Genomic DNA, 17,690 nt, shown 5'->3' on the forward strand with positions numbered 1-17,690 from the left:
AGATAACTTGTTCACGACAGCAACTGCCCACTGACTGAGGTCTTAGATATTTATTTATAGAGGGGCAAATAAAGATTTCAATGTCGTATGTTGTTATTGGTCCTCTTGGCCACAGGGGGCAGCACCTCGTGAAGCGCCGCGCCTTCCTAATGACGTCACGCGCGGCCATTACACAGCGCGTTCATGAGGAAGGTCGGAAGCTCGAGGAGCCAGCGGAAAACTGAACAGCGACGGACAGCAGACATTGTCGATAGATATCGTGTCTGATATCGCACAAACAAACGTGTAGATACCAATAGTCACCGTTAGAGAATCGCGCGTTATGTGAGGCGATATTTGTGTTGAACAGCAGTGTTTGCGGTTAGATGCGCGTCGCGTCGGCCCTGCGCAGCGCGTGAGTGCGGCAGTATTGGATTAAAGTGGATCGTTATCATAAAACAAGCTATTAATACACGAGGAATCAGAAAAAATAAGCGATGGATGATAAAGTGTTTACGAAAGAGTTGGACCAGTGGGTCGAGCAGCTGAACGAATGCAAACAACTGACCGAGAATCAAGTGAGGAGTCTCTGTGAGAAGGTACAAACCATCAGTCAATTAACTTACATGGGTTTATTTAACATATATGTTATACTGGCACACACATAAACAATGATTATTTAACAGATAAACGAACACCAGAGATATGAGCTGTTAAACAATATGACCAGAGAGAGGTTTTTAAAGACTTTTAGTATAGAGCACTGAATGCTCGATGAGAGATCATTTCACAAGTTTTCCAAGAGTAACATGTAACTACATGTGTATACATGAATTGGATTACAGGATCACCGGTAATGATGTTTTTGTGCCCCGTTATCAGAATGTGTTGTTTTATCTGTGTGTGTACACCAATATGTGTTTGTCACTAGGGGTGTGCCGGTTTCAGAATTGGTGATGACGGTTATGACGGGAGTCAAATGTGACGGTTCGTCACATAACCGTCAGTGGGGGGCGTTTTGCTCGTTTAAATGCTCGTGGATTGACGGGAAAGTGTCATTTTACCATAAAATCATGAATGTGATGCCAAGTGTGTTTTAAACAGTAATAACTTTGAACAATTTAACAGAAAGCAATGAAATATTTCAAAAAAACACACGGTTGCCAGTAGGGGTGTGACGGTCATTATATAACCGTGAGACCGACGGTTATAGTTGAACACCGTCATTAGAACTCTATAACCGACAAAACCGTGTTATTAAAGTATTTTTTTAAACATTTTTTTATCATAAAGAATTGTTAAATACTAATTAAAAACAACTGTTAACAGTCTGTGTTATACGCCCCCTCACGTTCTCATGCAGTGAAAAATACAGAGCGGAGCAGACACTGACAACGCGCTGACATACAGGACAGACCAGGTTACTTTTCGGTCACTTTTGAGATTTAACATATTAAACAAAGTCTCACCTTTCAAATCATCTCTTCCTTCTAGTTAATTTATAGCATGAAAATAAACATCAATGACCATGAGAACGACGAATGTTGTTTTATTCGCGGAAAGGCGGCAATACACTCCGCTTTTCAAGTTCAAATCCTCCCATGCTAATCTACTAACTCTCTTGAACGCACATTCACTGTTAGTTGTCTTGCTGTTAATTTTAAAGAAACGTAGAGCAAGTAGCTAATCAGTGTCTAGTTTATTCAAACGCCGGGTGAGCACTGTGCAGCGCGTCTGCAGAGAGCGTTTGCTGCGCGTGGCCATTGTGCTTTTACACCGGCTGCGTTTAATAACAATCTCAAGTTCACATTACTTTCTTTTACCTGCGCATTTCTCCATTTATGAGCAAAACCTCTTCAATACGCTTTTAATCCACATTGTTTTCGTGCTGTTCTGGTCCGTGTAATGACAGATATAGACACAATTACAGACATAAAAAGCCCAATGCACAAATATGTTTCTCCGAAAATATCAAGATTCTTAACGTTGTGTAGGATGATTTTATGACGACTGACTGGGTTTTCACAGATTGGGTCACAGTTTTCAGAAGTGTGTGAATTGAGATTTGGCGTCATACCATTATTATGTGTAACGTTAGTAGAAAAGTCTTTTACAATGAAATTATTAGTTCTTCTTCTATATATTTTTTTCTTTTAGGAGTTAAGATCGGTTACTTAGTGCCTAAGTAAGCACAAAAATATATATTTTAGTAAATAACAGTTCATTTATAAACAGCTGTTGCCAATGTCAATCTGTTTTAATGCACGATTCAGCTTTATTTCTGGGTAGTTGGTTTGTTAAATAAATAAATGCCTGTAATCTGTACCAGTATCTGGTTAAAGGTATAGCGGAGGATTTTCTCAAATTTTAGAAAAGAACCGCCTTTCTCCACTTTTTAAAAAATGCAATTGCACAACACTCCTGGTTGACAGCTAGGAGGACCAATAGTCTTGATGATCCACCCGTAAACAGAAAATCCTCCGCCATACCTTTAAAGAATAAGCTTCAGTAACGCACATTATTTACATTATAACAGGTGTAACAGCATTTGTTGACATGTGCCTCAGGCTTTAAATTATTGAAAGCAGCTGATGTTAAACTAAAGGACAGTGTCATAGTCTAATGTCATCATGACTCGGTGAATGTTGAACAAAAACATAATTAAATTTTTGTCCAAAGATTTACAAAGGCATAGTATTAGAGAATATAGGACTTTTACTTTAATAAATGCAGTTTTGTTTAGAAGAGTTACAGAGTCACAGAACGGTTTTATCTGTATTTTACTGTGAATTTTGTAAACTTTGGAGATCATAATTTTAATAATTCAATTAATTTTTTCATTTAATTTTAAATATCTCTTCTCTATATCGGATACAGTTTCAGTTTTGTAACAAAATTACGTCAATAGATATCATGCTTTACAATGCTGTCATAAATTCTGTATGCATCCCATAAAGTAAGTTTGCATAATGCATAATTTGTGCTATATGGTTTTAATCCGTCTATGTTTGATTAAAATCTTTGTATGTGTAGTTAATAGTACGTGTCCCTTAAAGAAACATCATAAAGGCAAATGTACTGTTACCATATCTCCACATACTTTCCTCTGTTGCATTATTACACCTAGCAGTATCAATACCATCAAGCTTTGCTTGAAAGATTATGGAACCTGTTGTGCACAGCCAAAAGAGTTCAAAATGCTAGTTCGGGGGTGGGCATTCCTGGTCCTGCAAAGTTAAGCTCCAACCCTAATTAAAGAAACTAGGGATGGCGAAAACGAAACATTTTCTTGACCAGCCACCGAGCCTCATTAGCCGGATGAAACCGGTTAACCGATAGGCCTATTAGTTTAAAATATGCCATGCTATTTAAAATAACAGCCATTTCGAGCCGCGCATGCAATTTCGCAATTCGCATCTCTCTGCGCTCTGCCTCCGGCTCACACACAGACCTCACAACACTTTTTAAATCCCCTACAGCGCGAAACATAAGTCCCGCAAACGCGGCGCCGTGCTTAGTTTCGAAATAGTTTAGGTACTAGGTGATCGCGTTGAACTTGAAAATAAAGGCGTTTGTGAAGCTCCTTTGAAAATTGCCGCGGCTCATTTAAGAAAATGACAGCTCAGAAGAGACTGTGCTTTAGTTTGGGGTAGTAATAATAAAGACATAGGATGATCATCATCACCTTTTCTGTTACCACTGAAATATAGATGTAATGTATTTCCAAATCTAAACCCATCTTATGCGGAATGTTGCCTAATAGACTGCAACACGATAAAAACAATGGATTAAACAGACACCTTCAGAATGTGTAAAAGACGCACCGGCCAAAGCAGGTCTCGCACTGTGTTTGTTCTAGAACAAATGTAGCAAAGATATTAAATGCAATGTATGAGGCATATAGGCCTACGCTGAGTTTTATTTATTTATGATGAGGTGCGTTCTAATTAACAATGCAATGCAAGTGAACGCGCCGTGCCGGCTAGGGTTGTGCCGATAGACGATATCATCGTGATGTCAGTCAACCATCACGATGGAGAGACACCATCGTGATGCCACGCCCCCTCCCCACTCCGCTGCGAGTCGACATACACTTACTCTCTTCTATATAGACTATAGTTAACCTAATATCTTTGCGTGAATTGGTCTATAAATTAAATAGAAGACGTGAGACGTGACGTGTGTTAGTCTGTGAAATGTCGGGCATTTGATCTTGACTAGGGATGGGCACGGATATTCGAATGGCAATAATAATTCGAATTTAAAAAATGCTATTCGAATGTTTGTTTGTTTTTAATGTGCCACCAAAGGGTAACAACTTATTTAATGGTTTTTCACTTCATCTATACTGTCTTTTACAGACTTAAATGTAAAATATACATGAACATTAATTTGTATGTATTTCAGATTGTTTGGCAATGCAGATTGCAGACGAATTTAAGTTTTTCCTTTTATCTCCGGGTTTGTCCCCGCCGCGCCGTATTTGGCCACTGGCTCAGTGAGGGCTCACGTGTTATTAAACGTTTGTTCTCCGCCGCCCGAATCAACACATCATGAGAGATTTGTAAGCTTTCTGTTATAAAGTCTACTTTATTTTGTTAATAAAGAGACAGACATGGAGAACGAAATGAAACGGAGAACATTTATTATTTGCGGTGCTCTTTCGAAAATTAACCGGATAACTGCACATGGCAGTTTAATGGCAATAATTAAATATAAGTTTAGCTTGCTGTGGATATTTCCTAATTATAAGCCTTCTGTGAAATTATGACAAAATGAAAAATACAAAACACGCATGTCTTAATTAACATAATTTAAATAAACGAATATTCGTTCTTTAAGAGCTTAAATATTCGAAAAATTAAATATTAAAAAAATTAGTAAATTACTGGAAAATGCCCATCCCTAATCTTGACATTGCTAGAATCTTGTCTTTTTACATGTTGTACATTTATCTTAAAATATTTAATTTTGTACAAGAAAACAGCCCATATTAATCATTTATTAGTAGCCTTTTGTAGTGTCTCGGGAGATCGTGCTCATTGTTACATTGAGGCTATACTGCACTGAAGCGGCAGATTAAGATATAAACCCAGAATTCAGGGAACGTCAAGAACAAGAAAACGGGAACAACACTCCGACCGAAACGCGGGATTTACATACACAGACCATGTTTAAATTTAGATGTGTCTGGCCCTGTTCACTTTGTCTAGTTTTAATAAGCTGCGGATTGAAGTGCTGGCTGCTCCCCGCGGTGCTGAAGACCCGCTCTCTGACGGAGTACTGGTGGCACATATGCGCAGATATTTACGTGCAAAATTTGGAAAGCGCGGAGGAGTCGTTGGGTTAGTAAAATAATGAAATTATAGCTTTTAAATAGAAAAAAATATTTATGTAAAGAGATTAAAAGGTGCTTAAAAGTGCACAACTCTTCTTCAGTGGATTAAAGCTACCTTTTCCCCTTATGTGCAACCTATAGGAAAGAGACATTAGTTGGGATAGTAAAATAACAAAATTATAGATTTTAAGTACAGAATAGTATTTATGTAAAATATATATTAAAATAAAAAGTGCACAACTCTTCTTAAGTGGAAGTAATAAAGTAAAATAACGAATAAAAATTATATAATAACGAATAATAACGAAAAATTAAAATACCCCCCCGCCTAACGATATCATCGTCCATCGCGATGGTTTACGTAACCATCGTCAACTGCCAATTTATGGGGACATCGCCCAACCCTAGTGCCGGCGCCTTCATGCACGGACCGGTAATTATATACTCTGCTATATTTGCTTTTTATTTATTAAATACATGCATTTGGTTGATGAAACATTTATTAAAATTAAGATACAATTTATACAAAACGAAATTCACTTTAAAGAAATGCTTTCTACAAAGCAAAACTTAATAAAGTGGTAAAAATCATGGCTGAGGATTAACAGAAACAAAACTTACTCTGCACTTTACTGTTAGCCTAAAAGACATAAATGTTAAAGGGGTCATATGATGAAAATGTTAGCATTGCCACTTTGTAGGTGTGAGCAAAAATAGGTCATTGAAATTTGGCTTTCATTATGATGTCATAAGGATATCTTATTAGAATAATACCGCCTCCTTAATCTGAACTCTCCAACCACTGCACTGCCGTTTAGTGCAGAGAGAAAGAAAGAGAAAGGAAGGACTTGACAGCACAATAGAGTTTCAATTACAACAAACCACCATCATTGTGATCAGTGGTTGCACTTCATCCGCTCATTTGCATTTTAAAAAACACACCCAAAACGACACATTTTTGCTCAAACCTACAAAGTGGCAATGCTAACATTTTCATCATATGACCCCTTTAATAATTTGGAACACAACCAGGAGAGACTTTAATTTTAATTATTTTATTGCTGTATTTTATTTACTATTCGAATAAAGGAATTTATCAAAAAATAGCCTGTAGCATTTACTTTTCGCAAACCTTGTGAGCATGAAACCAAACGCAGTGACCTCGCGCCAAATGTTTTTTTATTGGTTTATAAAGTACAAACAGACCAGTTATGAAAAACTGAGTGTGAGGGATTTGTTCACTTCACACAAAAAGATCTTGGAAAGAAAGAGATGACTAACTGTAGTAGCGTTTAGTCCACTGTCTATAATAGCCTAATTTACAGATCCCTTTTTTTAACCGACAACTTTGACCGGTTAACGTTGATACGGTCAACCATCGGTCAAAGGGTCATCGGTTAACATCCCTAAAAGAAACCTGAATGTCATATCCAAGTCATAACGAAGCTTTTAAATTGGATTTTTCAGGTGTGTTTGATTAGGGTTGGAGCTAGACTTTGCAGGATAGTGGCCCTTCAGCACCAGGAATGCCCACCTCTGTGCTAGTTAGTCCTGGGGGTATTTCGATAGCATTAATTTTCACAATAATTTTCTCGTTAAAACGACAATGACCGTTTGATAGCTGATCAAATGTTTACGCAATATGCATAATGCTGTGCAGGCATATTGCAGTCTTGGTTAACACAGTCACAGTGTCAGTAAGACTTGGAGAAGTGGAGTAAGAAAATTGAGCATCAGTGAAGAAAATGCAGCGCCCACGACTAGCAAGAAGGTTATAGACATTGTTGACAAGAAAGATCTCTCTTCAGTAGTCTGGAGATTTTTTGCAATCTGACACAAAACAGATTGATATGCACTGCAAACTGTGCAGCTGACTCCGGCCATCAAAAGCAGGCAACACCATAAACCTATTTCATCATTTAAATTGACGTCACCCTTAAGAACACGAGGATGCTAAGAAATTATATAATTCTATAAGTCTATAATTACAAAGTAAGTATTGGTAAACGTGGACCATCTAAATTTGAAAGGAATAAAGATTTGCTGTTTATTGTGATAATTATCGATATCGACAGATATGGAGAAAATCTTGTTAATTTTTTTTTGGCCATATTGCTCAGCCCTGTTCCTAGTCTTAATGTTGGGATGTCATGAATTGGCGCAGATGCATAATTGGTTGTTTGCCATATAGGGCTGTAGTCAACCAAAGAAATTCTTATTCGACTAAAGTCCTGTCCTGCGCATGGATTAGTCGACTAAAAATAAAAAAAAAACAAGCAATGTTTTGCATTTTGATTGAACATTTATTAAACAATTGTTATAGAGAATTTATAAAACAACAACGAAAAAACATCAATAATAATACATACAACTATAATTATAATACAATTCTTTGAAAATTTAGTGATTTTTTTTTTTTAACTGCAAAGTGAGGAGCTCTGTACTAGGTCTATAGTGACTGTCACAATCACGCACCTGATCACACCCGCATGCTACAAAAAATATAACTGCTAAAAATGCCAAATAATGAAAACTCCTAAAAGCTCTCGTTTATACAGGCTGTATATTCTTCTTTAATTTGAAGTTATGGGTTGACTTTTTTCCAGCCGATCTAGGCGTTTTAAAACAAACACACACACAAATAGCCTAAAAACAATCCTAATAATAATAGGCTGTAGTAGGATGGGTTTATTTTCATTTTGTTACATTATTCGGAGGATATGAATCGGAGGACAAGTGGCTCCTCAGTTTTGAAATGGTTTGGGTACGAAGGTGATCGTATAAAGGCGTTTGTCTAGCGTTAGAACCTCATTTAAAACATTGCCGCAGCTCATTTAAGAAAATGGGGTCTAACTCACTATGTTTGAGAAAGCCTTTGTCATCTTCTGGAACGAATGCAGCACAGATATTTTTTATGCTAATGTATGAGGCATATAGGCATACGCTGAGTTTTATTCATTTATGATGAGGTGCGTTCTAGTTAACAATGCAATGCAAGTGAATGCGCCGTGCCGGCGCCTCTATGCGCGGTTATTATATTGTTTGCTATTTTTGCTTTTTATTTAATAAATACATGCAGTTGGTTGATGAAACATTTATTAAAATTAAGAAACAATTTATACAAAACGAAATTCACTTTAAAGAAATGCTTTCTACAAAGCAAAACTTAATAAAGTGGTAAAAATAATGTCTGAGGATTTACAAAAACAAAACTTAATCTGGAATTTACTTATAGCCTTAAAGACGTAAATGTTAATAATTTGGAACACAACCAGGAGAGACTCTCATTTAAATTATTTTATTACTGTATTTTATTTACTATTCGAATGAAAGAATTTACAGAAAATTAGACTGTAGCGTTTACTTTTCGCAAACCTTGTGAGCAGGCAAACTCAAACTCCGTGAGCTTTTTTTGTAAAATGCAGCCAGACAAAAGATTTAGATTTCTTGGACATTTTGCTGACTAAAGCCAAAACATGTAGCGTTTGAACTGAATGAATACAGCAGAACTACCTATATTCCTTTCTGAGTGAAGTAGCAGTGCAGCCAGCCACAGGTGCGGTTCAAGAGTGTTCTACGTGGTGCGCTAAACTGTGTCGCTGTTACAGAATAGCCTAAATTAAAGCATTTAAAGTTGGGGATAAAACATAGGCTAATTATATTTAGAATACAGTAATATGTAACTGCTTTTAAAGGAATAAATATCAAGGAGTAAATCAATGAAAATGTATTTATTGGTGAAAATAAATAAATTATGCAACTGGTCGACCAATGAAAATGTCAGTCGACAAAGACAGCATCGACCGATTAATCGACTAAACGAATAAAGTTGACAGCCCTATTGGCATATACTATGTCACACTATACGAGATAAAACAATCAAGTCTTGCATCTCGTCACTCACATTCACGAATCACCACCACACCCTACAACACAGATTGTGCAAAAATCTGACTGAATTTGTGTAAATGAACACATTAGCTGTTAGGTTTACATTGCTTCTTGTTTATAAAATATTATTTTACTTGAAATATGCCATTTTCTTCAGTCATGTAATTATAATAACTATTAGAAAAGTAGAATTTTTAGGAAATACGTTGCTTTTAAAGAGTTTGTCAGTTCAAGTTATGCACAGGTGTGCACATAATTAGGATGGTTCCACCTCATTTTGAGCCATGAAAAAAACAATACAGAGTAATGCAAGTGAATAATAGCCGCTTCAGCAACCCGATGAGTACATTAATTAGTGTAAGGCTATAGTGTTGGGTGATATGCTCCATTTTGAGATTGTTCTATTGATACACAATAATGTCGGGGGGTGGGGCAGCAGTTTGCTCATTTATTTATTTGTTCATTTTTTTTACTTATTTATGTCACTTGTTTGCTGGACAAAAAAGAAGCAAGGGCAACACTGCCATGACCGCAACCTTCTTAAAACTGATGCCATTAATTCCCTATCATTAAGTTCAGGTGCTCTAAAATTTCCTGTGTGCCAGGGAGTGGGAACAACAAACTCGCTGGTTTTAGCAACCTGCAAGGAAACGTCAAAGCTGCCTGTATTACAAGTTCACGTGCTAGGAATCCATGCCGGGCACATTCAGGTCTGAGCAAGAGTCCAAGACACAGGAATCTGTGTGCATTACAAACTCTCTCGTGCAAAGTGAAGCCCACAAACCCTCTCATGTGAGGAAAAGCACGCAATGCGCATTTTAATGTGAAACTATGATGCTAATAATAACCGTGTAATCTGACATGTCTCTGTCTATGATGACTTAAGCTCATGTAGTCTGAAACAGACATTACTCCATAAAAAAAGTCCCTTCGGTGCTAGATAGAAATGTCTTTGGTAACACACTTACACCGTCTCCATGGTGACTGTGGTTTTTCTCACCGCAGAGATCTGTTTGAGTTTAGTCATACAGACTTTAAAATATTTTATGCTTGTACTTCATCTCAGCCAAGTTTATAGTGTCTCTAATGTTTATCAGCTCACTAATGCTCTTATTTTGTGGCTGGCAGATATCATCTTCATGTTTATTTCATTTGATTTCTTTTGTTATCTTAAAGGAATAGTCTACTCATTTTCAATATTAAACTATGTTATTACCTAAACTAAGAAGAGTTGATACATCCCTCTATCATCTTAGTGCATGCACGTAAGCGCTGGGGCGCACTGCGACACTTCAATAGCATTTAGCTTAGCCCCATTCATTCAATAGCACCAAACAGAGATAAAGTTAGAAGTGACCAAACACATCAACGTTTTTCCTATTTAAGACGAGTAGTTATACGAGCAAGTTTGGTGGTAAAAATTAAAACGTAGCGCTTTTCTAAGTGGATTTAAAAGGGTAACTATATTGTATGGCGGAATAGCACTTTTGGGAGTACTTCGACTCGGCGCAGTAACATTATGAGAGGGAGAAGGGAAGCAGATTTTTCAGGTGAGTCCAAGTACTCCCAAAAGTGCTATTCCACCATACATGTAGTGTTGTTAATCTCCGCGATTAACTTGTCCTTTACAGACATTGCAGCTTGCAATCTTAATGTCCTGCGCACAGATTTCGAAATGCTTTTACACAAAACACATGTTTGCGAATGATAAAAATGTAGTCTGTGCACGCGGGTGCACTTCCGCAAAAATCGGCCGAAAAAATACAAAAACGGCCGTTTGCCGATCGCGCAAAAACCGTCCGGTTCCGATCTCTGGCCGGTCAACCGGTGCATCCCTATTTAATATTGAAAATGAGTAGACTATTCCTTTAATTTGATCTTGATGTTGCATTACATTTAGGTTAGATTATGCTTACGTGGCTTGGACTTGCAGCAGTTTTATTGAACGTTTCACATCTTTTATGAGTATCTATCTATAATAACTGGAAGACCTAACCAGCTCTGATGAACATTAATATATGATGCTTCTCTAAACAAACATTTTTTATTAGTGTGAATCACTCATGATATGTGATTTAGATGAATCTAGACTTGGATATCACTGTGACTGCTATAAGGATCTGTAACTAACATTCAGCTGTTCTTACACCTGCAGGCTAAAGAGATTCTCACTAAAGAGTCCAATGTGCAGGAGGTCCGCTGTCCCGTCACTGTGTGTGGTGATGTACACGGTCAATTTCATGACCTGATGGAGCTCTTTAGAATCGGGGGAAAGTCACCCGACACCAACTACCTGTTCATGGGTGACTACGTAGACAGAGGTTATTACTCGGTGGAAACAGTCACACTTCTCGTTGCGCTAAAGGTAAATTTAAAACAAAATCTAAACGTACAAAAATGTTTATAGAAAATTTCATGTTAGAAACGTTTCGTGCCATCTACCCCGTCGGCAGGTTCGATACCCAGAGCGCATCACGATATTGCGGGGAAACCACGAGAGCAGACAGATCACACAGGTGTACGGCTTCTACGACGAGTGCTTGAGGAAATACGGCAACGCAAACGTCTGGAAATACTTCACAGATCTTTTCGACTACCTTCCACTCACAGCACTTGTGGATGGACAGGTATAATATAGAGACAGATTGATATCAGAGCATTTAGGGCTCATGTGTGTTGATAACCTAAATATATCTCGTCCTATCAGATCTTCTGTCTGCACGGTGGTCTGTCTCCATCTATAGACACACTGGATCACATTCGTGCTCTGGATCGTCTGCAGGAGGTCCCTCATGAGGTCAGAAGCACATTCACTACACCACATCAAAGAAAAATGGCTTTATATGTTTTACAGGCTTCCCACGGATTCTTGAAATTGTTGAAAGTTTGTGAATCTGGGAAAAAAGATACAGGTCATTGAAGTGCTTGAATCTATTTTATGCAAGAAGTTTTTCTGGAAAAAAATCTGTATTATTCCCTGTGTAGTGTAGGTTAATATCATAAAAATTCTAGACTTTTTAAGCACACATGCTAAACTGTTTGCTGTATGCGAATGTTGATTTATAAAAAAATGCTTTTTTGCATAGTTGTGTTTGACACATGAAAGCGTCTCGGGTTACGTATGTAACTGTTGTTCCCTGAGAAGGGAACGAGACGCTGCGTCTCCATTGCCATACTTCCTGCGTCCTTGTAACGCTGTCTTTGGCAATATTTTAGATAGGGCTGGACCAGAAAATTCGAATATTCGAATATTCGTTCGGTGGGTTGACATTCGATTTTCAGTTTTGAGATTCGAATATATATATATATAAATATTTTTCAGCGTTAATGCAGAGCTTTTGCCAAGCAGGAAGTGCGCTTCACACTCCCGCTCTGTAGGTGGCGCAGAGAGACCAACATCCATAGCCAACAGCCATCAAACTCCACCAGTAGAAGAAGAGATCGCCTCGAACGGAAAGCGCGCTTCCTGCTTTGGCATTCACGCTAATAGTGTTGTAAATAACGTTCAGTTTCTTGCAAAAACTGATTGATTTGCTTCACAAGACGTCAATATGTCACACGGAGATATGGGGGATTACTTTTGTATTGGATATATATGCTTTAGCTCTTAAAGTGTGCGGATCGGTTGACTTGCATGACGGAGCACTGGGGTTTCTGCAAAATATCTTCATTATTGTTCTGATGAAAAAAACATATTGGATGGTGTAAGTGTTATAATAAATAAACTTGATTTTGAAAGTTTGCTACCGTTTTATTACAGTTTGTTGAACTTCGTTCATTTATTTTCGTTGTTTTATTTAAATAGCCTACCCTACGTTGTCAGTAATTACTGTGCTGCTAATTTCTGATACGGGAATGTTTGTTTGTTAGACAAATGTTGTTAGAAAATAGGCTACCTTATTAAAAGTATTGGTCTTGTGTTTTGTTTCACTAATGCTGTTCTCGCATGATGCATGACAGGCACGCCGCTTCCGGCTTGCGCTGTTCTGTAGTATTTTTAAAGTTTATTAATTCTAGAAGTGTCACATGTCCATATTGCACGAAAAAAATGCACTACACTCCCTTGAGTTCGCAGCAACACATCCGCCACATAATAAAACTGTGGATAGACAGACACACACATACACACACACACACAGATTCCTGCCTTTATTAAAGAGAAAAAATAGGTTCAGCCCCTCCTTCCGAAGCTTCGAATATTCGATTTTATTTCTACTAGAGCTTCGAAGCTCAAAAAATGGTATTCGGAACAGCCCTAATTTTAGATAGCGATATACTTCCTGGCTCCCGCATTACCCTGTCTTTGTCGTTAAGCCTCACCATTGGTTGAATTTGATACATTCAGACGCACTTACCCCTGGAGGGGTCACCACAGTGACGCAGTGCGAGTTCCCTCGAAAGAGAACTGTAATAATGTATCTTTAAATGTAATACAATGTAACCTTGCTCTCACTTGAAATGTGTCCCCACATTTAGTCCTTGAAATTGAGGATATTGGACCTGGAAAGTCATTGAAAGGTCCTTGAATTTGAAGTTAACTAAGGTGTGGGAACCCTGGTTTTGGAAATAAAGTAGATGGCTGTCTGACTTTAGCAATAATTATCTTCTTTTTAACAGGGATTGATTTGTAATTATTTCCAGTTAATTCATGATGTTGATATTTTATGAGTTTACGCCTTACTGAATCAAGTAAATGTGTAAATGTCTTTGCTTTTAGTGTGAGACACGAGCATCAAACAGGTTTTGAGTCTGTTTTGAGAGTGCTCTTTGCACTGCAAGGGATTATGGGTGCTTTATTCTTAACATGAGATTTATGGCTTTTGTTAACCTCTGAGAGATCTCTGTCTTTTTGCCTGTTTTATTAGCTCTTCAGATGAAGTAACTAAGATACCAGCTGATCTTAGAAATGTTAAACGTGATTAAAGTGTGTTTTAGATGAATGCCATCTCTACAGCAGCAGCAGCAGTTCTCATGAAGAAGGCTTTGACCATTAAATTGGACTTATGTAATGTGTTTGTGTTTTAGGGTCCGATGTGTGATCTGCTCTGGTCAGATCCTGATGATCGTGGCGGATGGGGAATCTCTCCTCGAGGTGCTGGTTACACCTTCGGCCAAGACATCTCTGAAACCTTCAACCACGCTAACGGTCTCACACTGGTCTCACGTGCACATCAGCTGGTCATGGAGGTGAGATACACAATTCAGTGAAATATAATGATGATGATAATAATAGATAAAGTGCAATATAACCTTCAAATGTGTTTCTTTTCCATCAGGGGTACAACTGGTGTCATGATAGGAATGTTGTCACTATTTTTAGTGCACCAAACTATTGCTATCGCTGTGGCAACCAGGCTGCGATTATGGAACTGGATGACACGCTTAAATATTCATTGTAAGTTCTATTTTACACATATACTTTTTATATTTGTTCTCTGAAGAACTAGCAATGTCCAGGTCATGAATTAATATTTATTTGCTTAAAGGTAGTAGTTCACCCAAAAATGAAAAATCTGTCATTAACTCATGTTGTTCTAAATCTGTATGAATTTCTTTTTTCTGATGAACACAAAAGCAGATATTTTGATAAATGATGGTAAACACAGCTGATTTAGGCTTGCCGCGATAGTCGGTGAAACGGTGATTACCGGTGCTTCAGCCTCTCACCGGTTAGATCACTTGCCCACCGCGACACCGTCTTTTACCGCCGTTTTGATATTTTCGTTTAATTAAATCATTTAGTTTCGTTAGAGAGAGCAAACACTTACAACTGAATGACGATGGCAGAAGCCGCGTGCTTACTCGTTTTTGTTAAAATATACGTATATGATGTTTAATATAAGCGAGATCGTTTTGTTGTTGTGTTTTTCATCAAGAAAAATAATAAACCCCTCATTCAAGCAGCGCTTAATGGAGAAGTAGCTGGTTGCTCTGCTTGGGACTGGCGGGTTCTGTGAGAATTACCTGCGCACATTGACTCAAGCACTTAATTAAACCAGCTGTTGCACTCGCATTGCATGCAAATTCATACGCGATTTAACGCAGCATACGCAAGCACTGCAAACAGTTACGTAATTCAAAAGTGAAAGTAAAATGTGCACGTCTGCATGCGCATTTATAAGCCCCTCCCACCCGGTGAAACCGGGATCACCTGGTTTTTGACGCGCTGAATAACCGGTGGGAAAATTCTGTCACCGCGGCAACCCTAAGCTGATTGTAACCATTGACTTTCTTAGTAGGAAAAACAAGTACAATGTAATTCTATGGGTACCGTTAACTGTGTGCTTACCATAATTTCTCAAAATATTTTCTTCATTATTTATCACAATACTACCATAATATTTGTTGTCCTACTATGCAAACCAATGGTTAAAGCAGCTGTGTGCCTACCATCATTTATCAAAAATCTTCTGTTGTGTTGTCACAATGAAAAAACTCATACAGGTTTGTAAAACATGAGTGTGAGTAAATGATGACAGAATTTTTATTTTTGGGTAGGTAAGCTATCCCTTTGAGGGTTGTTATTCTGTTTCTTGGCTGTACTTCAATATTTTCTCATGGTTGATTGTTCAAATCACACATTATTTTTAGATTTAATTAATAATAATTATTTATTTTATTATTAAGTTTAAAGGGACATTCACTTTTTAAAAAATATGCTAATTTTCCAGCTCCCTAGAGTTAAACGTTTGATTTTTACCGTTTTGAAATCCATTCAGCTGATCTCAGAGTCTGGCACTAGCACTTTTAGCATACCTTAGGATAATCCATTGAATCTGATTAGACCATTGCATCGCGGCTAAAAAAATAACCAAAGAGTTTCTATATTTTTCCTATTTAAAACTTGATTCTTTTGTAGTTACATAGTGTACTAAGACCGACGGAAAATTAAAAGTTGTGATTTTCTAGGCCGATATGGCTAGGAACTATACTCTCAAACTGGCGTAATAATCAAGGACTTTGCTGATGTAACATGGCTGCAGCAGGCGTAGTGATATTACGTACTGCACGAAAATATTTCCCTGCTATTGAAAGTAACCAAGGGGACTATTTTCAGGCAGTGTGAAATATCACTACGCCTGCTTCAGCCATGTTTCAGGAGTTAACCAGGAAGTGCGCACTGTAGATTTTCACATGTAAACAGTGGCATCAGTCCTACACGGTGAACAGTATTAACGCAGATTTCCCAGCAAGAGTCCTGCTGGAAGTGGTCTCTTTACCATCAGTTTAATGTGCGGGTCAAAAGCTTTGTAAGCTGGATGGAGTGAGCGTTTGAAACTTAAATATTTGTAAAAATCTCACTGCATGTTAAAGCACCTGACTGCTCTTCTTTGTTGTTTTCTCTAAAGCAGCTTAACAAGGTCTCGCCCTTTTTTGCATATTTTTGAGGGTGGGGTTTATTTGAATTCATTGTATTATTTTATACAATTATATAAAGAACTTTGAGCGTCATACTTTGAGTATAAAATAAATCTCCAAACATCATCAATTACACACTCACTGATGTTGGAAAAAGTACAAAAAAGCATAATAGGCACATCTTTTTTTATTTTATTTTGTTCTCAGTGTTATAAAATAATGTATTGCAATGATTATAATGTAATATTTACAAAAATGTACAGTAATTTAATAGTCACATTCCTAAAATAAGGTTTACATTTTCTTGATGCAAATATAAATATCTAAATACAGTACACTTATAGCTCAGGGGATGTTTATTTCATTATGAGTAAGTGAATTATGACATCATTTTGACAAGTATGTGAAGTCATTATGTATATTTATTTTGTTTCCCTTCAGTCTTCAGTTTGATCCAGCTCCTCGCCGTGGAGAGCCTCACGTCACCCGTCGCACCCCTGACTACTTCTTGTAAGAGAGCACTGGGCCTTTAAAGCAAGCGACAGCTTACCACTATTCATCCAGTGTGTGTGTGTGTGTATATAATAGGGAGGGAATATGTTTGACATGACAACACTAACACGGACCAAAATGTGCCATACAAGCATTTAATGCCCAAATCCAATCGCTCTGTTTCAGTACTGCTGCAAGTGTCTCGTTTTAGACTATAGTACAATTGCCTGCTGTATACAATGAATTGACATGTTCCCTTTATTCTTCATTGTACAATACTCAAGAGTAAAACATGATAACTAGCTGTCTCTTATCACAATATCACTGGAATAAACCTCCTTTGTGTTGGCGATGCCAGGCATGTGAAATACAGTAACATTTTATACAAGTGCACAAGCGTACATATTTTCCTTTCTTTTCACCAAAAATACTATTGGGAAGTAAATGAACCTGATATGTCCTCTCATCTGATCCTCTACTTTCTTTTGTGTTGACTGTCTTCTGTGTATTTGTCAATAAATGATAGCCTCTTTGGTGTATTTGAACTAATAAAGGTCATTTTAATCGCAAGCTACACAAAACAAGACGCTAGTTGTGCTTTTGTTCAAAATTGTTATTTGAGACATTAGCG

General features: G+C 37.5%; 1 protein-coding gene across 1 annotated transcript; it reads left to right on the top strand.

The window, feature by feature from the left end:
- Nucleotides 1–147: 147 nt before the first annotated feature.
- Nucleotides 148–17,643, top strand: ppp2cb (protein phosphatase 2, catalytic subunit, beta isozyme). The gene is made up of 7 exons (XM_065271679.2): nucleotides 148–578; nucleotides 11,364–11,573; nucleotides 11,662–11,835; nucleotides 11,916–12,005; nucleotides 14,234–14,395; nucleotides 14,485–14,603; nucleotides 17,009–17,643. The coding sequence occupies exons 1-7, from the start codon at nucleotides 477–479 to the stop codon at nucleotides 17,079–17,081; spliced, it is 930 nt and encodes a 309-aa protein (XP_065127751.1). The 5' UTR covers nucleotides 148–476; the 3' UTR covers nucleotides 17,082–17,643.
- The last annotated feature ends 47 nt before the right edge of the window (nucleotides 17,644–17,690 follow it).

This window comes from Paramisgurnus dabryanus, chromosome 10, assembly GCF_030506205.2.
Source record: "Paramisgurnus dabryanus chromosome 10, PD_genome_1.1, whole genome shotgun sequence".
In the NCBI taxonomy this organism is placed as follows: Eukaryota; Metazoa; Chordata; class Actinopteri; order Cypriniformes; family Cobitidae; genus Paramisgurnus; species Paramisgurnus dabryanus.